This window comes from Manihot esculenta, chromosome 2, assembly GCF_001659605.2.
Source record: "Manihot esculenta cultivar AM560-2 chromosome 2, M.esculenta_v8, whole genome shotgun sequence".
NCBI lineage: Eukaryota > Viridiplantae > Streptophyta > Magnoliopsida > Malpighiales > Euphorbiaceae > Manihot > Manihot esculenta.
Window position 1 is genome coordinate 12,831,383 of NC_035162.2, and position 21,777 is coordinate 12,853,159.

At 33.2% G+C, this 21,777-nt stretch overlaps 7 protein-coding genes across 7 annotated transcripts; 2 read left to right on the plus strand and 5 right to left on the minus strand.

The window, feature by feature from the left end:
- Window positions 1-70: 70 nt before the first annotated feature.
- Window positions 71-987, minus strand: LOC122723126. Its single transcript, XM_043954271.1, has one exon. The coding sequence runs from the start codon at window positions 507-509 to the stop codon at window positions 180-182; it is 330 nt and encodes a 109-aa protein (XP_043810206.1). The 5' UTR covers window positions 510-987; the 3' UTR covers window positions 71-179.
- A 358-nt stretch (window positions 988-1,345) lies between these two features.
- On the minus strand, window positions 1,346-2,066 carry LOC110608529 (defensin Ec-AMP-D2). The gene is made up of 2 exons (XM_021747776.2): window positions 1,856-2,066; window positions 1,346-1,694 (listed from the first exon to the last, which is right to left on the minus strand). Exons 1-2 carry the CDS (start codon window positions 1,917-1,919, stop codon window positions 1,525-1,527), a joined length of 234 nt encoding a protein of 77 aa, XP_021603468.1. The 5' UTR covers window positions 1,920-2,066; the 3' UTR covers window positions 1,346-1,524.
- Window positions 2,067-3,379: 1,313 nt separating this feature from the next.
- On the minus strand, window positions 3,380-4,354 carry LOC110602958 (E3 ubiquitin-protein ligase RING1). Its single transcript, XM_021740581.2, has one exon. It carries the CDS (start codon window positions 4,116-4,118, stop codon window positions 3,438-3,440), a length of 681 nt encoding a protein of 226 aa, XP_021596273.1. The 5' UTR covers window positions 4,119-4,354; the 3' UTR covers window positions 3,380-3,437.
- A 135-nt stretch (window positions 4,355-4,489) lies between these two features.
- LOC110609975 (BTB/POZ domain-containing protein At1g21780) lies at window positions 4,490-7,699 on the minus strand. Its single transcript, XM_021749829.2, has 4 exons — window positions 7,489-7,699; window positions 7,240-7,385; window positions 5,737-5,852; window positions 4,490-5,367 (listed from the first exon to the last, which is right to left on the minus strand). Exons 1-4 carry the CDS (start codon window positions 7,599-7,601, stop codon window positions 4,762-4,764), a joined length of 981 nt encoding a protein of 326 aa, XP_021605521.2. The 5' UTR covers window positions 7,602-7,699; the 3' UTR covers window positions 4,490-4,761.
- Window positions 7,700-10,099: 2,400 nt separating this feature from the next.
- On the plus strand, window positions 10,100-12,064 carry LOC110604151 (V-type proton ATPase subunit c4). The gene is made up of 3 exons (XM_021742269.2): window positions 10,100-10,405; window positions 10,521-10,806; window positions 11,705-12,064. The coding sequence occupies exons 1-3, from the start codon at window positions 10,327-10,329 to the stop codon at window positions 11,835-11,837; spliced, it is 498 nt and encodes a 165-aa protein (XP_021597961.1). The 5' UTR covers window positions 10,100-10,326; the 3' UTR covers window positions 11,838-12,064.
- Window positions 12,065-13,338: 1,274 nt separating this feature from the next.
- On the plus strand, window positions 13,339-14,160 carry LOC110608480 (acetyltransferase At1g77540). The gene is made up of 2 exons (XM_021747720.1): window positions 13,339-13,656; window positions 13,840-14,160. Exons 1-2 carry the CDS (start codon window positions 13,390-13,392, stop codon window positions 13,942-13,944), a joined length of 372 nt encoding a protein of 123 aa, XP_021603412.1. The 5' UTR covers window positions 13,339-13,389; the 3' UTR covers window positions 13,945-14,160.
- Window positions 14,161-15,721: 1,561 nt separating this feature from the next.
- LOC110610038 (F-box protein 7) lies at window positions 15,722-20,490 on the minus strand. Its single transcript, XM_021749907.2, has 11 exons — window positions 20,285-20,490; window positions 19,789-19,875; window positions 19,568-19,680; window positions 18,988-19,104; window positions 18,808-18,904; window positions 18,244-18,317; window positions 17,229-17,282; window positions 17,021-17,122; window positions 16,776-16,834; window positions 16,314-16,509; window positions 15,722-16,004 (listed from the first exon to the last, which is right to left on the minus strand). The coding sequence occupies exons 1-11, from the start codon at window positions 20,292-20,294 to the stop codon at window positions 15,945-15,947; spliced, it is 969 nt and encodes a 322-aa protein (XP_021605599.1). The 5' UTR covers window positions 20,295-20,490; the 3' UTR covers window positions 15,722-15,944.
- Window positions 20,491-21,777: the final 1,287 nt, after the last annotated feature.

Consider the following 21,777-nt stretch of genomic DNA (forward strand, 5'->3'; position numbering starts at 1 on the left):
AAATGTAAGGAATCATCAGAGACAAATTCCATCTTCAACATTAATGGAAAACAAAAATTAATATAACACATTCTCGGGAAATTTCTTCATTTTAATGACATGTACTTGCTTGATTACTAGTAAAGCAAACACTTTGATTACAAATCGAAACGCCAATCTTCCTAAAACCAAAATTCTAACTACAGAGAAGACCCACAAAAAGGACAGAACCTGAACTCAGGCTCCACAACCCGGTTACAGAGATGGCAGCGCAAACTCTCCGAAACGACTGATGGATGAGTCTTTGGAGGTGGGAGAGGAAACGATCGAGGAAACATGAGATTACAATTGTTGCAATACACAGCGGGCTCCTTACCGGGCCACTTCCATACAGGAACAAAGAAGAGCTTGAGGACCTTTTCGTACTCCACTAGATCAGCCATGGAGCCGCAGTTTATGCACCTTCCGACACCTGATTTAAGGACCTGGCGCACCTGCTGCTCTACTCCTCCAACGAAGAAGAAAAACATTTTTTTTCGTCTTCTGTATGTTACTGGGTTGGGATTTTGTTGCTCGATTCGCTTTACTAAAACAGGAGGCGCCGAGGCGGTGGAGGCTTAGGGGACTGGACGGTTCTGGACTTCTGGTTCTACGGCTAAATTGAGTTGATTAGAAGGGCCCGGGTTAAATCTGAAATCGATCCAAGTCAATGGTTTAGTGACTAAAATCAATTCTGAATCAGGTTAAAGGGTCAGAGTTAACAGTTAAGGGTCTCCTGTGGCTCTGAACTTGAATCGTAACTAATACGACTGATAACAGCACCAGAGAGTGCCACATGGTTTGAACCGTTGCGGAATCGAGACCAAAATCATAATTTGAACCGTTTATAAACAGAATTAAAATGGATTAAAAATTAAAATTGATTAAATTATATTGATCGAAAGTAATTTGTTTCAAGCAGCGGTTACCTATGTTTAAATTAGGGAAAAATAAGAGGAGGGAAAAGAATATTTTTATTTTATTTAGAATGAAGAAAAATTGAGAATAAAAAAATAAGAGTGGAAATTTTCTTCAATTTAGAAATGGAGTAGAAAATAAATAAAATTATAAATTTATCATTATGATTATTATTTTAATAATAAATAAAAAATAAAATAAAGATTTTTATTATTTAAATTTCTTTTCTCTTGTTGAAAAATTAGGGATTTATTTGAATTTTTTTTTTTCTTTTTGGCAAGTCAAAAGTGTTTATGCTACTAATAACTTTTCTGAGGATCTAGGAGGATTGTTGCCAAATTAGGAAGAAGAAGTTAAGTGATCATAATTACATATGGGTGCTTTTGAACAAAAGCCTAAGATTATGGTCTGAATAGTAATAATAATAATCTTATTAAGGAAGTAAAGTAGACATCAAATTTACACAAAATAAAGATCACATAAGACAACAGAACCACCATAATCTTATTCTCAAGCACATAAAATCCTACATGAAGAGGACAACCCACGATTGTCTCTTCACATAGACAAACTGTGGTGATGCGTCAACTAACAATGCTTAGTGCAGAAGCATCGACGGCGCAGCCCTCGGCAGTGTCCTCCATGGAAGCCTTCTGTTTGACAAATAGCAGCACAGTTGCTCTTCCTCACGCATACACCCTTGAACCGATGGCTCTGAGACTCGCATATCCTGGCCTCAGCAACCATTGGCCCCATCTCTGCTCAACCCATCAAACAAACAATATAGAATTTATGTCAGTAAACTTTGTGGGGAGATTTTGCTAATCAAACAATACTAGCTATTGTTTTACAGCGGATGGTTGTTTATTTTGTTTATACATGTATATGCATAGATGTAATGAGTGGAGAGGATATATACCAGTGGCCACAAGCAGCAAGAGGAGGAAGAGAACAGCCGAGAATAGGCGGACTGGAGTCTTCATCTCACACACACACAGAGAGAGAGAGAAAGAAGGCTACTATAGCCAGTGAGTGCACTGAGAGCATCCATATGAGGAGCTATATATAGAGGTGTACCGAGTTTGCTTTTTGATAATGGAGGTATATAGGACAGATCATAATGTTTCCTTCGATTATTCCAGATAAAAGCAGAGGGATTTACAGAAAAGAAAAGAAAAGAAAAGAAGAGAAAAAGCAATGAAAAAGAAAACCCGCAGTAGTGCTTTCACATTATATGTTTTCGAAAGTTATATTGATTGGTTTGACAGATGGAACCCATTAATAGTAAAATCTAATAAGTAATTAAAGAATCAAATTCACATAAACCTGAGTCTCTATGTGTTGATGCGGCATCAACGGTGGCAAGGTGTGCTCTCACTGTCCAAAACATGCGGCCACTGTGTGATAACCTGCCCGAAGTGTTCTGCACAAGGCACCACATGACCAGGGCGTATGATGAAGGGGAGCAGATTTACAGCGTCTTTTAGGATTTCTAGTTAAGGATTTCTAGTTAAGTAGCACGATAAGAAAAATATTTAATTTTTACACAAAAAGTTAACTCCATTAATTTAATATTTATACAAGAAAAAAAGGTGAGAAGACGAACAAAGCCACAAAAGCAAGGAATGCCGTGCAAAAATTTGTTTGAGTAAAAGCGTGATTCCACTGTGGGGGGCTAATCGCCCTTTATTTAATAGTTTATTAATTTCTAAAAGGTAGCCTTTCATCAAGTCAGAAACTCAAACTTATTTTTGCCGAAATGAAATCTACTAGGCAAAAGGCCAAATACAAAACTCATTTGAATATACTGGTTACAAAGAAAATTAACATCATATAGAACTTGATTGTCCCTCTCTTAACATGATCGAAGGAAATCGATCTGAGAGATTTTAAAAGTTCATGAATGTCCTTAATCAACCCTTTAATAGTAATGAATTAATATGATCAACAATGGATTGAACCACCGTTGAGATGTCTCCTTTAACAATAATGTCTAGATAATTATGAGAAGAGGCCAAGAGAAGAGCCTCTCTACAGGTTAAACATTCCAAAACTAAGGGATCCACGACATTGTTAAAAATTTTGCAGTGACAAAACTAAAGTTTTCCCTTAAGATTATAAGAAACTCATACTGGTCATTATTTAGACTTTAGAGTCATTAGATTATAGATTATAAATTGTTTTTTCTTTTAACATTTCACAAAAAACTATTAAAATATCTAAAGACTAAAGCATACTTTTCAACTTTAATCAAAACTTAATAAACTTTAAACACAATCCACCTAAAATTATGTTTAAAAATAATTTTATTTAAAAATAATATTTTTTCTGAAATGTAGATATTTAGTAAGTCATTATTAAATAGTAAGGTGCTTAATGGACAAAATTGCTAAAGTACGAATATCAAACTGCAGCTAAAGAAATCAGTATGATGAACAGTGCCTTAAGATAGTAAGTTTGAGTTTTTGTGTTGGTGTTTAGCAATTAGCTTTGGCCAATCATCACAAGTTCATCGAAAACCTGCATAAAGGGCACAAATGGCTAGTTTCTAGCCACCTAACGATACAATCTCCATGGAAAATATGCCCACAAGGCAAGCAAATAACCTCCTGACCAACCATTTCTTTCTCCAAACATATCATGCATTTCTCCATCATCGTCGAATCGCCAACAAGCTTAACCCTCTTTAAACCCTCAATGCAAGATTTACTCGCAGGCTCAAACCTTGGATTTTCTTGCATTATTTCGCTTAAAGCACGATCTATCTCTTGTCGATCATCGTAAGGGGTAACAACAAAGATAGCCAAACCCATGGTCAGTACCTTAACCTTGCTGTTGCATGGAAGAGTAACCATGTCGAAAGCGAACGAGGAAACATCAGGAGTGACAGATTCAATGAAGTCTCTTGATGCACCGATGGTGGAAAGAAGAGCGTCTACAGCAGCTGAGCGAGAGTCTTGGGACAAGAATAGGTTGCGTGGAAAAGGGTATGATATGTGGGTTGTGGCCAAGGGAATTGAAGTGTTCTCAGGGTAATGTATTTCAAGAAGATGGTGGAAGTGGAGATGGATATCGATTGTGTCGCTATCAGTAGCGGTAGGGCCTGCGGAATTGTCTGGCAAAGAATGGTGGGCGTTGGCGGAGGAATCTTGCCACATGTAGTACTGGTAGATGGATGCCATAGCGCAGTGGAGTAGATAAATTTTTGGCTAGGGCTGATGGAGTTATTGAAGTTGTTGGCAACTGGGTTTCTTGAAAGGTGATGATAAGAGTAAAATTAGTATCCTAGTAGGAAACAATATCGTTTATTTTTCAGATAAACCGACCTAATTAATATACTTAAACCTGCAAGGAAAAGAATTTATTTTAATTTTAATTCAGTGTTTTAACGAGCAAAAACAGAATGAATCAATTATCGTTTAGAAGAAGGATTCTTATTTTGTTATCCCCACCAGAATGAACTCTCTGACGACGTGGCATTCATTTTGCTTCTGATAGCAGGTGATCTCATTTGGTAGATAGATAATGATGTGAAACCTAGGATAAACTTGTAGAAAAAATAATCCCCTATGCGCGTATCAGATATTGAGCCATGTCTTCGGATTATCAACAAGTACATTACTTGATCTTTTAAGATCAAACCCAGAGTTCTGCATTAGTTACTACTGCATAAACGAAACTTCACATCCTGAATACCGCTGCTCAGACATAAATGTAAACACTTGGAATGCCTGACATTCGCTTAAGACCATAACAGGAGAAGAAATTTACATAATGGACAACTTAAAATTAAGTACTTCCATAAAGGTGACTTCACAAGGTAAATTATACAGGTTTCCAAACTGTCAGCACTTCCTGGAACATTTCCAGCATCAGTTCCCTATCAGCTTGTCTGAAAAAGTTGTTGATTTCTTCTCTAACATCATAAATCTTGCCAAAATCAAATAAGTAAGTCAAGCATCCTTTCTTCAGCTTGTCTAACTGGTAAAGCCAGGCTTCTTGCAGCCTCTCGAGGACATTTCCAGAATTAATGTCTTCCAAAAGGCTCTCCTCGCACGCATTTTTAAGGTCTGCAATATCATATTTGTTTGCAGACCCAAGCAACGCCAACCGGTGCTTCCAGAAATCCTGTTGTTTAATGGTTCCATACAAGTAACTTAGAAGGGCCGTGCAAGACTCCATTGACATGTCTTCTATGTAGATCGTAGAGGACTCCTTTTCCTTGAGATCATGGTGGAACATGCTCTGGAAAACAGGTGAACTTGCAGAAAGAACAGCTTTATGTGCTCTTATAGTGCCATCAGCAGTGTGGATCGTAACATCAGCATGGATGGCCTCATCCAGCATGCGAGAGAGACATCGAAGCGTGTTTTGGGTTGAAACAGATTGCATCATACCTTCATTAGGCCATACAGAACTGGCTTCGCCGCCCTGTTTTCTTGGCAAGAATAGGTCAAAAGGGTAAGCAATAAGGAGGTCAAATATCTAGTGCTTCAACTAATTTACACTCTCAGAAATGTGTGTAATCGTGTATAATGTCACTACCATTATATTAAATTTACTCGTTAGATGTGCATGTTTCATTCTAGATTCTGCTTTACATGAAGAGGAACAATGTTAAATTTACACTTATTGCCAAGTATTTTTTTCCATTTCAACTTCAATTAGGCCCCTGTAAGTATCCCTAAACAAACACTACAAAGCGATTAGACATAAAAGCAGAAAAAATTAGAAATTAAAGAAGGCATTCTGCAAACTGACACCACATTACATTAAACGTGATGATATAAAGGAGCTCACATTCAGAGGGCAGACTTTGAGATCCAGAAACTCGACATCAATAATGAAGCGGCCATGAAAATTGGAATCGACCGGCCAGACAAAGTCATCAGAGGTCCGCAGCAATCTCTCATGAACTGCATGATGAGAGTGTTAAATAAACATATTCATAACTGCTGCACTCAAATCAACCACAAGCTCCCCAATACCAAATGGAAATTCACTACTTATTGGAAGCACCAAGCAGGTGATATAAAGATTTTTATTACATCAGTTTTATTTTAACACAATGTGTCACTAATTTTCATGTGCACTGTGCTGCCATGAAAATAGAGGAGTTATCAAAAAAATGGCTGATGATAGAATAGAACTTTCCCATATCAATTTAAAATATACATAATAATCGAACACTGATTTTCTCAGAAACAAACAAAGAACCTATCCCAATATTAGTTTTTATCAATGTTGAATAGAAAATATAAATGGTGTGTGGCCAAGCGGTAAGGCAATTGGTCCTGCTATTTCGAGGTTCAAATCCTTTCGTCCCAGCTATTCTATATAAAAAATATAGAAAAATATAAAAAAGAAATACCAAGGACTTCCATATCTTCATCAAAAACTAGAGGGGAAAAAAGAGAACAGCAAAGGCCTAATTAACAATTGAAAGACGCCAATCAATTGTTTAGAAAAGCAATAAATTGTTACCAACAACAGCTACATTCCTAGCAAAAGTCGGCAGTGTACTGCAGGATCACCACTCAGTAGGATTCCTTTTTCTTCCAACCAATTGAAAAAACAACACCCTGACTACCATATGAAAGATTTAAACTATTTCCCCATCTACATATCACCCATAGAATATGCAGAACAATCCTTTAGCTCATTTATTTTTGCCCTTGTTTGGAATCTTTTACAAGAATTAAATTCTTTTCTTTCAAACTTCTTGTTTAGAATGCAAGAACTCAATACTTTTTAACTTAAAAAATTTTCATTTTAAAGGAAGTTGAATTCTTGCATGATTTTGCAAGAATTCATTTCTTTCAAAACGAATCATGCCAAATGAAAGGGTTTGTGATGTGGGCATGAAAAAAAAAAAAAAAACACGTGATAATGATCATCAAGAGGCTTCCCTCTGTATGTGTCTTTCTTCTAAAGAGCCTGAAACGTATACGCAACTTTATAAAGAAAAATTCAGAGAAAAGAAAAACTTAGAATCACATTTGAACAGAATTTCAGGTGCATCCCAGACAACCAAGAGCATAAATTTGTTCTGTGCTAACTAATAACATTGTAAACAATTTACATGATCACCCATCAGGAAAAAAAAAAAAAAGCTTCTATCTCAAGTTTCATCCATCAAAACAAGCAGAACTTACAATCACAAGTCCCCACATAATCTCTAACTGAGACCACAGACACCATCAGAAGAAGGGGCCAAAAAAAAGATCTTTCGTACCTTAAAAATTAAAAATAGACTAGCACAACAAACACCAAAATTACAAGTAAGAGAAGAAGAAATCACACCAGGAGAGGTATAGGGCCTGCGATTAGCACCAGCATTAGAAACACGAAGAACAAATCTAGCAATAGGAGGCTGCTCTTTGGAAGTTCGAGATGCCTCTGGAAACAAACGAATATACAGATACCGATTCTTCTCCACAGACAAGTGCCTACCAAGACAAAAAAGAAAAAAAAATTACCAGATAAAAATCTTAAAATAAACATGGGTAACTCAGTAGTGAGTTATATGGGTCATAAAATCAGCAACCATACCAGTTCCAGATTCCGACCTTAAAAGCATCAGACTTTTTGTAAGAGCAAGGACCAAAGTTCTCGATCCTCCATTGGGCTAGCCTAGAGATCGTCTCCACTTTTGCATCTGCCATCTCTCTCTCTCTCTCGCTAAATCGGTCTGGAGCTTTTGAAAGACAGGAGACTCTGGAAGTGTAATTGTAGGAAAAAAGCAAGCATTTTTCTTCGTTTATTGTACACATAAATAAATCCGAACATGAAAGGAACAATTTTTTCCGTATAGGATACTTTATTTTTTAAACTTTTCTCTCTATTTTATCTTTTTTTAAAAACATGTAATTCTCCTGCTTCAATCTACTCATAAAAATTTAATAATAAAATATTTAATAATTAAAATTAATAAATTTTTTAAAATATTAATAATTTTTAATATATTTTTAAAAATTAAAAATTAATTAGTGAATCCGTTGTTAAAATTTTGTATAGGAAGGAACAACATACTTCTGAAAAAATTGACAAGGGAATATTATCCTCCCATTACTAACCATATTATACTTTTACAATCTTTATTGACTAAGTATTTTTGTTATTTTTTATTTAAAAAAATATTTTTTTGTTAATTTCTTCATATTCATAAACTTTCCATAAATATAAAAAAAAATAATAATATGTATTTCGTTTTCATTAGCAGTTATAGTAGGGTGGTTGATGTTTTTCTTTTTCTTTTTATTCACTAAAGCACAGCCGACTTTTTTTAAATAATCATTTAATTTGATGTCAGCATTATAGACTAATTATAAGTCACGATTGAAAAATAAAATATATATCTTTTTAAAAATAAAGAATTAGAAATATGAAATTCGTGGATAAATGATGTGCTTTCTATTATGGGAAAGCTAGACTATACAAGAGAAATAAATATTAGTTTATGATTCTTGTATTAATTATTTTTTTTATAGTAATTTTTTAAAAATTAATTAATATTTAATTTATTTAAAATAATCGTCAGATTTCTCACACTTTATTATAAAATTGGACCTTCGAATAAAATAAGACTCTAAAAAAAATATATAAGTCTAAAATTTATTAGACTACGCACAATTAGATCGGCCCAACAACTCACGATCCGGTCCTGTAATGTGAAGTGGATCGGACTTGCGGATCTATCCGATGAAAGTTTAGTTCAGTGACGTAGCAAAAGGTAAAAGAAATAAGTTCAATCACTTCGCAGTCCTGTTACCATGCACATCGGAAGAAATTAAATGGTCGTTTAGCATAAAGGAGTGTTCTGATCCGTCTGTACGTATAGATCTGAGTGACAGAAACAGATGGCACTGTAACAGAAAAGCGGTTATGCATAACTAGAGAATAAAAAAATAATAAAAAAAGAGAAAGGTGATCCTTTCGGATTAAATTTATGCACACTCTTTGTAAACCCTATATTTTGAATCAAAGAATATCATTATATATTTTTAATTATAAATTAAATTAATAATAAAATGTAAAAGATCTTGAGATAATTGACATGAAATTTTTATACTAACTTCTAAATAGTAATATAATTTTTTTCTCTCAATTTATCATTAGAATATCAATGTATTTCTCAAAGTCACGATTATACACAAATATATATTAATAATTAAAATTTAAAAATAAATTTTTAATTTTTTTCTTAAAAATAACAGCATATGATAATACTTTTTAAGATTTAACTATAGCTAAATTTTCTATATCAGATATAAAAGTGGGAAAGGTGAAGATTTTGAAACTTCTTACACTATTTTATTAATTATAATTTTATTATTATTTAAAAATTTTAATTTAATTATTTAATTATTTTAATATTTCATTTAAATTAAAATTGATTAAATAAATCTATTAACATTTGCATTATAATTGATTAAATTTTATTATAAAAAAAAATTATTAACATTTAAATGATTTATATCGGGATTTTATTGCAAGTTAAACTAAATTTTTTAATAAATAATTATATAAATTTTATAATAAAAATTTGATATAAATGATAATCAATTTATTTTTATACGATAATAAGCTTGTAGTAGCTCACCATATTAATTTTAAAGATTTAAGAAATATTTTACTTGTGATAAAAAAAAAAAAAGGAAATACTTTACTTGATCCAATCTAATTTTTTTTAAAATAAAAATTCTTAAAAATGAAACTAAAATTAAAAAATTATGAAATCTAATCGTTATGTTTATTGTAATATATGTATATAAAAGATAATTTAATAATAAATATTTTTATTGATATAAATATTATTTGGTTAATTTTTATTATAATAAAAATTGGATTCATGATTTCTCCATTGTTGCATATTTTCATCATTATAGAAAATTTAAATTTCGATTCAATTTATTTAAAAAGAAATTTAATCTTTTTTATTTTTAAACTAAATTAAGATATCCATAAAATTTAATTAAAATTATGAAATTAAATTTTTTAATTTATCTAAATAAAAAATAGTTTTTTTTATACAATTGTTAAACTGAGTTTAGATTAAAAGTTTTGAGGTAATTTAGATTTAAAAAAAATGGAAAACATGTTAGATTGGGGGACTCAATATTTAGGGTTTTTTTTTTCTAGTATATTGAAAGTTTCACTCGGTAAACATGTGCGAGATAAACGACGCCGTACGGCACAGAATTTCTACCCAATTTGTTTCCCTTTTTGCTAGCGATGAACGAATAATCAATCACGTTAATCATGTCACGCTTCGCTGATCCGATCTTTGCTACTGTGTGAAAACCAGATATAGAAACTGGACAACGAAGATCGAGCATAGGATTAGAGCTGTTGTTCTCTCGTCTCCGTTACCAAATACCCAATCCAATAATGTCTTCGGGTTTCAGCGGCGATGAGACTGCTCCTTTTTTCGGCTTCCTCGGAGCCGCCGCAGCTCTCGTCTTTTCTTGTACGTAATCTCTCCCCTTTCGATTTATTTCATTCAATTTTTTTTTTTTGTATTTAATTTCTGGATTGTTTCTGGGGAAAAAACTGATGGGTATTGTTGATATGTGGGTGTGCAGGCATGGGTGCGGCTTATGGGACTGCAAAGAGTGGGGTGGGTGTGGCTTCCATGGGAGTGATGCGACCCGAGCTCGTAATGAAGTCGATAGTTCCAGTAGTTATGGCTGGAGTTTTGGGGATTTACGGTTTAATTATAGCTGTTATTATTAGTACTGGTATTAATCCCAAGGCTAAATCTTATTATCTTTTTGATGGGTATGCTCACTTGTCCTCTGGTCTTGCTTGTGGGCTTGCTGGTTTATCTGCCGGTATGGCAATTGGGATCGTCGGTGATGCTGGAGTCCGGTAATCTTTCAAATTTTCCTTTGTTAATTTTTTTTAGATGACATTTTTGGATTATTGTTTTGTTTATATGTAGTTTGATTGAATATAATGTGGATAAATTAGTTCCTATTTGCCTCTCTGTGGATCATCAAAGGAGTAAACTTTTAAAATTGATTGCTGAAGGAGTTTGACCATATGTGTTGTTTAGGGTAGATGCAAATTTACCCTCATTGTCACCCTTTGGAGCTTTGACTAGAACTTGATGTGTTTTCATCGTTTCTGAAGAGGGATCCATTTTGATCCTGTATTGTGTTCATAGTCTGATCCGTTGAGACTGATGATCTCTGGGGATCTACATTTTCATTTAAATTGTGAACATAGTTTTGGATTTGAAGTTTCTTCTGGAGAACTCAGTTTCATATGGTTCCTTGCCAGTATTGGGATCAAATTTTAGCTTGCCTTTGCATCCATCCACCTGTTAACAGTGAAGTAAGAAAGATTGATATTATGTTAGCAATAGAGTCTATTTCGGTTTTCTGACTTTTGTATTTGGATTTTGGATTTAATGGGAACAGCTTTGTTGGCCATGATAGCATACTGGATAGAAGTTTAAATAGTAATCTTGACATCCCTTGAGCCTATTGTGTTCACCTTTGGTTCAAAAGTTTCAGGTTACCAAATGCCTATCATGAAAGTTTTCTTCTGGATATATTTTGATTGAAATCCCTGTTGTTCCACTTGTTTTTCATATGCTGCAACTCTCCATTAATTCAATATATGCTGTATATGTGGATTGCCTTGAGCATTTGAATTGATTGGTATGACTATGAGCTGTTTGGATTCTGCTTTTGATTAAATGATATTATCTGTTAAATGATACAAAAATTTTCCTCCTCCTTCTTGTCCATACATTTTATAGGGCTAATGCACAGCAACCGAAGCTGTTCGTAGGAATGATTCTCATCCTTATCTTTGCTGAAGCACTTGCTCTCTACGGTCTTATTGTTGGAATCATTCTCTCATCTCGAGCTGGCCAATCTCGTGCAGAGTAGAAATGATTGGTGTGTGATTCTTAATATCACCTATTCAGTTAAGCATTTGAATTTGTAGCATGGGATGACTAGAAGCTGTTGGGATTCTGCTTTAGATTGTTCTACTCCATTTGCTTAAATAGCTCAGCTCTTGTATATGTAGGATCGATCCAGAGTATTATGGAAATATTCTATTTAAGACGATGACTCTTAATGGAACATATGATGGTTCATGTTGTGTCTGTTTATATCGCCCTTCTCTTCATATTTACAAGCTAGCTCCCACTGTGTACTGATTTCCTTCTTCTTTTTTGATGAGATTTTTTTTTTTTTTTCTGAAGGATGAACACTTCATATCTAATTATTATTTAACTGTTTTTATACTGTATAATTTTTATGTGTATAAAAATGTTTTTCTCAGTGCTACTCAACAGATTTTAAATGTTACTAAATTTAATATTAAATTATTAACAGCAACAAAATAAATGTAATTGCAGATAAGAAAAAAAGAAAAATCAATTTAATATGTTAAATAAAAAAGAAGGTTACCTTTCCACAGAATTGGAGAAGTTGTTGCAGAGTGGTAGATTAAAATGAAATGATCCATTATGAAAAGTTTGAAGCATCCGTCAATTGCTTGCTTTTGACTAGACCTTAACAACCACGATACATTGGTCACTCTTCAAGCACGTCTGGTGGATGTCCCTTTCGTATGAAATTTGAGTTCCCGAGTGTTTATATTTTAAAGTCACATATTTTAGATTTCATGTTTGTTTTGTGTGTTTGGTTTTAAAAAAATTTAAAAATTAGTTATAACTAAAATTATTTCTTTCAATTTTGATGAAATTTAAAATGAATTTTATAAAATTTAAATAATATGTTTTGTAAATTAAAATGTTTCTAATAAAACTTTTTATCTCAATTATTATTTATTTACTAGTTAATTAAATAAATTATTAAAAATATTAATGATTATAAAATGAATGATTAAAAATTATATTAATACATAATTATATTTTTCATATTCTATATTATTTATAAATATTAAATAAAAATAATATATATTACTAAATAATCGGCCACCTACTTTCAATCTTCACTTTTTTGAATTGATTGAATAAAATAAAAAAGTTTTTATACAAAAATATACACAAATATAATTTTCATATTATTTATTTTGAGTTTATTATTGTTAGAAGATTTATATATATATTATTTTTAATATAATTTAAAATTTTAGAGTAAATAAATTTTAATTTTAAAATTAAATCAAACAGACATTTAATTGAATTATATCGTTTAAATCATATCACATTAAACAGTGAAATTCATTTGATCTTAAATTTAATTAAATTTTATATAATTTTAATTACAGAATTGAAAAAAACACTATATTAGGAAGAATAATATTGAACTTACTTTATCAACGATTCAAATTGACCCACTTGGATATAACAATTCTACTAATCAAATCGACCCACAGTTGACCAGAAATATCTTTTTTTAACCCTTTAAATAGCGATGATAGAATGTGGAAGGGAGCAGAGAGGAAGTTAGGGAGGAACAACGAAAGATGGCAACAGCAGGGGCAGCAGCAGCAGCACAAGCTGAGGCGCCGAAGATCGTGTGGAACGAAAACCAACGCAGATTTGAAACAGAAGACAAGGAAGCCTACATCGAGTATGTGCTCAGAAACGATGGAAAAGTGATGGATTTAGTGCATACCTATGTCCCTCGTTCAAAGAGAGGATTAGGTATGGCTTCTCACCTTTGCGTTGCTGCTCTTAATCACGCCAAGTCCCACTCCATTTCCATTGTCCCTACCTGCTCCTACGTCTCGGCAAGTCCCCTTTTCTCTTCTATTTTCTCATTTTTCTTTCTGGGTTTGTTTAATTTCTGCTCTCTCTGGTCCGTCCTATTTGATTTGGGGGTTCCTTTATATTTGGATCTATGATGACGAGAAGAGTTGTTTACCTGAATTGTGTAAAATCCTAAACTTCCAAGTGCAATTGATTTATGGCAGGACACATTCCTTCCACGGAACCCATCGTGGAATTCTGTTGTGTATTCAGAAGATCTCAAATCAAATACAGAAGCAACTTCAGAAGATGTTAGATCAAATATGTAAGCAATTGAAATGTGATTGTAAAATTATCTTATTTCAGCTTTAAGTTGTTCCTGTTTTCTGCTTATTTCCGGATAGTTACCCATCAGCAGAAGAATTATTCCTCTGCTCTGCTTTACTTGCGGTATTTACTATGTTTATGCTGCATTTTCTCTTATATTCATCAAAATTCATGTGCTTTCCTATTTGTTATATCAATTTACAGCCATAATTTTGCTACGTATGTTGGCCTCTAAGCATTCACAGTCAAACATTTGCAGGTTCAGATGATTTAATAATTCTTCAATTTTCATTCAATAGCCCATATTTTCAAGATTGGTGCAAGTTTATCCATTTTTAAAATTTAATTTGAGAGAAGTGCATATGGATCAATGTAACTGGCACTTTCTGTTTTTATACATTGATTTCACTGACAGATTTAAAAACATGCCCCAGCCTATTATACTAAAAAAAAAAATTTCATTATATGATTAGGAATTTTTTTACAGTTAACAATAATAACAATTAATTAATTAAACATAGTTTTTTTTTTTTTCCCGAAGATATGGTTATATTGAAAAGGCTAAACAGACTACTATTACAAACGTTCAAACTAAAGTAATCGGGTTTTAGGTTTAAAAAACTATTAAAAGACCCAAGATAAAAGTCTAAGTCTAAAAAGACAAACGCCCAATCCAAGGAACCTTGAAACTCTAGCTTGTACATGCGGAGGCTCTCTGTTGCCGTTCCGCTGCCGCTTGAGACCACAATCAGAAGGGAGGCTACCAGATCATTATCGATAGAAAAGAATAAAAAGCACCACAATCGGAAGGGAGGCTACCAGATCATTATCAAAAGAAAAAGATAAAAGCGCAGAAAACCTCATGAACCAGAGAATTAAAAAGAAGTCCACTATATTGCCATATGGAATTATATAATTTTTTTTTCTACATGAAATTTCAAAATTAATAAAAATATTGATTAATTTTCTCCTTTTAAGGGGAGATCGAATGGCCCAATTTTAAGGGTAAGGGGACTGATTGCTCTTACTTTTACCTCCGATGACTAATGAAGACTTCGACAATCGGAGAAGAGTTAAATTTTCGACAATATGAGAAGAGTCAAATTTGAACAGTTTTTTTGGATACTCAGAGATATAATATTAGAATTTTCAAATCCAATCCGAATTGAACGTACCAGAATGGTTGAACATCTATTTAACTAGAATTACCTGCTCGGAGCTAACTCCTCAAAGGCCATTGATTACAGCAAATCACTAAAAAAAAAAAGGAATTGAGAGAGAAAAGGGAAGAAACAGATGTGAAGAAGAAGAGGCGAGGTACTGTGGTGTTTTGAGGTTATTTTTATAATTTTTATATATCTCTTTCATTTGACTGACGATCTTAAAAATTGACTAACATGACAGTCCTATTTTGAAAAGACGACTAACATGACAGTTCTATTTCAAAAAGACGAGAACATGTTAATCGACTCTAAAAATTACTAAGTAGTAGTTAATCTTACTAAAATCTAACAACCCATAGTAATTTACCCTTAAAATTATGATTATATGGGCCATCTCCCATGTGGCGTGGAGCAATAAATCTAAATATAATTCAAGTGTGAGAAGCCCTATTGACAACATGATATTGGCTAATGGCTATTACCCTCACTGTCATTACTCTATAAAAGAAAGAACATATATGCATTTTTTCAAAGAATAAAAAGCAATGGAATCAGAAAATTTACGGAAGTTACAATGGATAGGAAATTTATTTCAATAATAAAAATAATGCAAAGAGACACTAAACTGCACCATGTTTTTAAATATTTCCTAACCAAATAAAATAAAATCCTGATTGTTCAGAAGAACACGGTAACAACAGATTTTACATCAGAAGGCACTCGAGCAAACACATCCGATTGAAGGCAAAACGATAAAAGCCAAAATAAAACGGAATGCATCAAATATCATACATGTAATCAAGTGTTAATATATATGTACAAAAATGAAGATCCAGGTGCTAGCCAGGAACATAATAATCCATCTTTTCTACAGGCAGGTTCAGAACTGATGTTTCCACCTGCGCGACACAAAAGACGCCAATTGTTCCCACAAATTAGTTTAATTAAATATTGAAAATCTAGAATAGTGTGAAAAAAGAGATCTACTAATTTTTCTGTGAATAGGTGTCCATGATGGTGACTGCAGGAGAAGAATTAACAAAAATAAATGGTTCTGACCATGTATCATTTATCATCTGAGATGCAGTTTATGCAACGAAACAAAAAATTAAGAAGAAGAATAGACTAGATTCAACCTGCTATTTCTTAATACAGTTGCATCAAGGCAACAAGAGAAAAAGATATGAACTTGAGAATGCAATAAGTACCTCTTCAAATGGAACAAATGCAAAAGGTGCAAGTCCCCTCTTGTGTGATGTGCGAGAAATCTCATCCTCTTGCCAGTCCTCAACTTCTCCAATGATGTCCTCCTCAGGCCCACTGACCCCATTGCTATCAACTTTACTTGTAACAAGTGAGAGTATATCCATCCGATTGTTAGCCCCTGCAGTTGTTCCTCTTAACCTAAAAGCAGATGATCAGCCAAATTGGGATCAATAACAGAAAAGGTGAGAGAAGGGAAAGGGGAGAGTGGAAGGAATAAGAAACCCCGTCAGATAACGATATGAGTTACAACAGTACATTTTCAGTTAGTCAAGGGTAATTCATGTGCTTTCCCATTCACAAACATTTAATAAGCTTAATAAACAATAAACTTTCAAGTTACCATCAACTTAAGTGATATAGAGAAAGAGAAAAAGAAAAATTATTCGGGTTAGCATGTCCAATACCTTAGACAGACTTTCCATAGAGTTGGGCGCAGTCCAGGGTACAGGAAAGAAGCTTCAACCTGAGAATAAATGTGTAAAGAATGAAGACCTTCAAAATGCACATTGACCAATAAAGAAGGAAACAAAACAAGCAATGCGTTGGATACCTAATTTAATTCTACTAATGAAAACTCTAAACGCATAAGAGCATATTGAAAATTTGCATAACGCAAACAAAATAATTGCAATCTAGTAAAGAACTGTACCTTGTCATCGGTCAATGTGTAACGGCCACTAAAAACATCATCAGCTTTAGATGCCCGGAGATTCATGCATTTCACAACATCCTTCACCGTATGAGAAGTAGTCTATACGTAGCAAAATAACAGATTAAAAAGGTCGGAGAAAGAAAGGTGACATTCACATTATCTATGTATCTGAAATCAATGTAGTTAAGCCCATGTAGATTGTTACTTTATAAAGAAACCTGCCAGATGGGAAGAATCTAATGTAACGATAGTAGCAAACCTGCAAGAAAAACAGGCAGGCAGAAGAATCAGGGCTGCATTGTAATTAAACAACACATGAATGGATAAATCTCAAAAAGAGAACTTCTCTTTTGTTTCTCTGAAGAAGTCCTATTGCCACAAAGCAATTAGACATGCAACAAGCCTGAACATAAAATAATATTTAATGAAACCACATTTTCTTGGAAACACATTTTTGTGTTCTGTGTGTACTACAAATCTCATTCTTATGCCCAGTGCAAAAGAAAAATGCAATCATGTTGCTACTGAGAATATTTTAAATAGAGCAGTCAATATCTCATGCAAATACTAGCCTATAAAAGGACAATGCAATGAATTACAGTGCAAAGGAAGTATGCAGAGTACATTAATCTACATTCAGAATAAAATCATTCTCAACAATAGCCAAGAGGAATATACCATAATAATATGGAAAGACTCACAAAGAAATTTTAGCTGTATCTGATTTCATACTAGGAAGAAAATTGAAAGTAAATATATATATATATATATATATAATGTTATGATTCAATTAAAAGCATAAGCAATGTAGCCTAAAAAACTATAATTAAAAAAATAAATCTGTAAGCTTTTTGGAAAAAGGCTGATGTATCATCATAAGTAGATAGAATTAAGGCTGAAGAGAAAACAATAAATCTAAATGATTGACATGTATGGAAGAATACATTAGCCACTCTACTTATAATTTCACAATATAAATCAAAGATGATTCCCTTGAGTTAGAAGATTAAAATGGGCTTTCCATATTCATTCAACCCTAGTTTCCAGTAGAAATTCATACAAAATTTCAAAGATTTTTAACTTTCCTTTCTCTATGAAAGCTATGTTTCATTGTAACCTTATGGCCTAATTTTATTGCTTACGGTTCTCCATGCATGGACAAGACTTTTCAAGCATGAAAAACAAATTAACAAGAACCCTTCAATAGGACACAATCATACCAAATGAACTGGATTGGTGACATTCCACTCTCTCACACCAGCACGAATATAGGTGTTCCTGCTCACATAGAGACCTGACACCAAAAGACAGGAACACGTTTGTACTGTTTGTAGATCCCAAAACAAAAAAGAACGAGAACCGATGTTAAAAAATTCAAGGAAAAAATACAGAATTTCCCAGGCGGATTTCTGTTCATATCCTAAAAGGCTCTCTTTTTATTATTTTGCCAAGAAGTTTCAAGCACAGTTGCTGCTGCTTATACATAACAAAGTTTTTTTTTCCTTTTTAACTTCAAGGATTTTTTTTTGTTGTCTTCTAATTGTCTCTTTCTGTCAATTCCTTCTGACAAATGTCATTGCTTGGCTTGGAACTAAATAAAGCAAATAAAATCCATTCCAGAAGCATTAGAACAGCAAATTAAGTTCAAGGACATAAAACACAACACAGAAGAAAGAATAAGTTGAATAAAACATTACAAAGATCAGTAAATCCAGATGAAATAGTAAGTTCTTAATTTGTCATTAAGAAGAACAAGATCCGTGCAATATAAAATTAGAAAATACCATCAGTACGGACTCTTGGTCTTAAAAGCCACATTCTCCTCCACGAGCTCTCATATTTTGATTGTAAAATCTTATAGTTTTCAACCACTCCAGATAGCTGCATAAAATAGAAACCATATTCAAAATTGGATATGAAAAGAGTAAAGCAGTTCACAAGAATCCTACCAATTTGAAACTTACTTGCCAAGCCTTTAAGCAAGCAGTACGCCAGAATGCAGGATTACGAAGAGTATATCTCCATTTTCGACATACACAAGCAGCCCTTCCTAAATCATATGGATTCATTCGGGAAAAGACCTGCATATGAACATACATTATGGATATCAGCTCTAACTCCTCTTCTACTATTGGGAAAAGCCTGGGGGGTTTTGGTTAGATAACTTCTGTGTTTTTAACTTATATTGCTTTCTTTATCACATTCCATTATGTTGTAGAACCAAACTAAAAGTAATCCAGCTGAATTGCCAGAATCTGACTCATGAGAATCATCTCCCCTTTTCTTATTCTATACCTCACATTGCCTAAATACATTGCAAAACTGTTATTGGAATCTGATCAGCAAATTTAAAAATTCAAATCTTTCTTTTACTTTGAAATAACCACCATTGGCGACGTATCCTTCAAGTAAAGCTTCATATCAAGTGTGAGCCAACTGAGTGCAACTTATTGGATATGGCAGTAATTACCAAATAGATCAAAGCATGTCTCATTACCATGTGAAATGCATTTAAAGGAAAAAAACATCATCAGCATGAGATACCTCCAAGAGCAGCTCATCTGGCAAGCAACGGTGTATCAAAGCAGGATCATTATTCTGTCTTCTACTTGCACTCCCATATGGTGCAACAGGTCGAATGTTAACTCCATAGAGATCTGCAAAACAAACCTTGGAAACAATTAAAATCATAAAAACCACACAAAACAAAGCCAAACCCTAACTTTTCAAAACAAAAATAAAAATGCAGTGACATTGGGCATTACCGAGCCATGGCCTTTGTGTAACTAAGTACTGGACGGTCTTCAATTGCAAAGCTGTCTCGAGCTCAGCAGGAACTTGAAAAGTAAAATCTACAGATTATTTGGGGGGGGGGAGAAAGCGGAAGAAACAAATATGATCAGGATAATTAAATTTTAAAAAAAAACCATTGCAGTTGTTTGGATTGCTAGAGAACGTAGCAAATCATAAACTAAAGCGTCAATTTATAAAATTCCATATAATCTAAAACACTTGAAAATTTTCTTTAAGAAAAAAAAAAGGATCAAATTCAAGAAATCTGCATTAGCTATACACTAATCGAAATTTGATTTTCCTTATATATATATCTCAGCTCGATCATGTACTTCCATTAACCGACCAACCACACCTTGTTGATTAAGACAAAAAATAAAATATTGTATCTATTCACAACTTTCAATTATACGAAACCGAAAATTACGTGGGCAAAGGGAAAATGAAATCATGGCAGAGTCAGATTACCTGAAGCCATGTCGATGATGGATAGGCCTGCTTCTTTCCTGTTTGAGACAAATAAAAGCTTCTACCTCTCCTTCCGATTTTCTCGGTAAAATTCGAGAGGGAAAGAAAGAGAAAACGAGGAAGGAAGAAGAGAAAAATGGAAAGGAAAAGGTTCGTTAGTATACAAGCGAGCTTATCAAAGGGCACCGCCTGGCTACTGCTGGAACTACTAACCGACCGTCGATTAACGAACCATGGGTCTTTGGACATGATATGTAAAACGACACTATTTTTGACGTTTTCAATTGTGACCATAAAAAGGGGAAAATTCATTAAAAAGGACAAATTTTTATAAGCCCAACAGCAAAAGACTCGCGCAGTCTACTAGTTTAGAGCCCAAATATTCAGCCAGCTTATTAGAGAACCTAAAGCCCAACAACATAACAGATCTGGATCCTCATCTCTTGCACCAACCCACCCAAAAATCAGCAGAATTAATCAAACCGAACTCTGAATACTAGTAGTGCTGTTCCTTGGTCGGTTTGGAGGAAACTGGCCCAATCCAAGTTATTTCATTTGTAGTGAATCCAAAATTTTTTAATAAACTGACCAACCTGATATGCATTTTTGATGATTGGTTGATTGAGCACTGACACCCATCTCTTTGAAATGAATAAATTTGAAGTTTAGATTCAATACAATCCGATTTTAAAGATGATCCGGTAAAGGGTGAGACCTGCGAGAATTATCTTATTAGAACTTAAACCTGATTAATAGTTTTTCACGTGCAATAGATATGTTTTGTGCACAGTTCGCTGCATGAGTTGTTACGCAAGTGCCCAAGTGGAGTTATTTTTGACAAAACCAGGAGAGGGGGGCTGCTGCTGGCCAATCATTTATTGATATATGGGCCTACAAGTTCACAACTTGCATTGCCATGCTGTGGAACAAAAGAGAGTTGCTAACTGTAGCTGGTTCTGCTGCATGATGCTTCACATGTTAGTTCTCTTTTTAGTGCTAGACCTTCTGGTATCGGAGCATCCATTGGGAGTCGAGTCGTTGTCGGACTCAAATAGAGAACTCGCCCAGTAAGAATTTTTAAGGATTAATTATAATTTAATCTCTAAATTATATCATAATTAATGGATCAAAATTTATATTTTTAAAATAAAATATTGTTATTTTTATTATATTCAAATACACCGATTCCCCACTCATTTCTCAATTAGTTCAAAAATAAATGATTGGTCAAACTTCTGAAAATTATTTTTCTTTTTTACGATATCTTTATTACACCATACAAAATATATATATAATAAATTTTTACATTTAAAAATTTAAATTTTTCTATTTCATTTTTTATTCTCGAGTTTATTCTCAAGTCTTTACACATTAAAATAGATTAATCTTTTTATTCAAAATTTATAATTTTCTCAAAATTTTCACTATTTTCAATTTTTTTAATATCAAATCAAATTAAATATATAATATTAACTTTTTTTCTTTTTATATAT

Coding starts and splice junctions, on each gene's coding strand:
- LOC110609975 (XM_021749829.2), bottom strand. CDS start 7,601: ATGGCAGATGCAAAAGTGGAGACGATCTCTAGGCTAGCCCAATGGAGG. Junction 7,386..7,488: donor AAGGTCGGAATCTGGAACTG/GTATGGTTGCTG, acceptor TTGTCTTGGTAG/GCACTTGTCTGTGGAGAAGA. Junction 5,853..7,239: donor CAGGCCCTATACCTCTCCTG/GTGTGATTTCTT, acceptor CTCATCATGCAG/TTCATGAGAGATTGCTGCGG.
- LOC110610038 (XM_021749907.2), bottom strand. Junction 19,681..19,788: donor TACACAAAGGCCATGGCTCG/GTAATGCCCAAT, acceptor TTTGTTTTGCAG/ATCTCTATGGAGTTAACATT. Junction 18,318..18,807: donor ACCAAGAGTCCGTACTGATG/GTATTTTCTAAT, acceptor TTTTGGTGTCAG/GTCTCTATGTGAGCAGGAAC.
- LOC110608480 (XM_021747720.1), top strand. CDS start 13,390: ATGGCAACAGCAGGGGCAGCAGCAGCAGCACAAGCTGAGGCGCCGAAG. Junction 13,657..13,839: donor CTACCTGCTCCTACGTCTCG/GCAAGTCCCCTT, acceptor GATTTATGGCAG/GACACATTCCTTCCACGGAA.
- LOC110604151 (XM_021742269.2), top strand. CDS start 10,327: ATGTCTTCGGGTTTCAGCGGCGATGAGACTGCTCCTTTTTTCGGCTTC. Junction 10,406..10,520: donor CGCAGCTCTCGTCTTTTCTT/GTACGTAATCTC, acceptor GTGGGTGTGCAG/GCATGGGTGCGGCTTATGGG. Junction 10,807..11,704: donor GTCGGTGATGCTGGAGTCCG/GTAATCTTTCAA, acceptor TACATTTTATAG/GGCTAATGCACAGCAACCGA.
- LOC110602958 (XM_021740581.2), bottom strand. CDS start 4,118: ATGGCATCCATCTACCAGTACTACATGTGGCAAGATTCCTCCGCCAAC.
- LOC110608529 (XM_021747776.2), bottom strand. CDS start 1,919: ATGAAGACTCCAGTCCGCCTATTCTCGGCTGTTCTCTTCCTCCTCTTG. Junction 1,695..1,855: donor CTTGCTGCTTGTGGCCACTG/GTATATATCCTC, acceptor TGGGTTGAGCAG/AGATGGGGCCAATGGTTGCT.
- LOC122723126 (XM_043954271.1), bottom strand. CDS start 509: ATGTTTTTCTTCTTCGTTGGAGGAGTAGAGCAGCAGGTGCGCCAGGTC.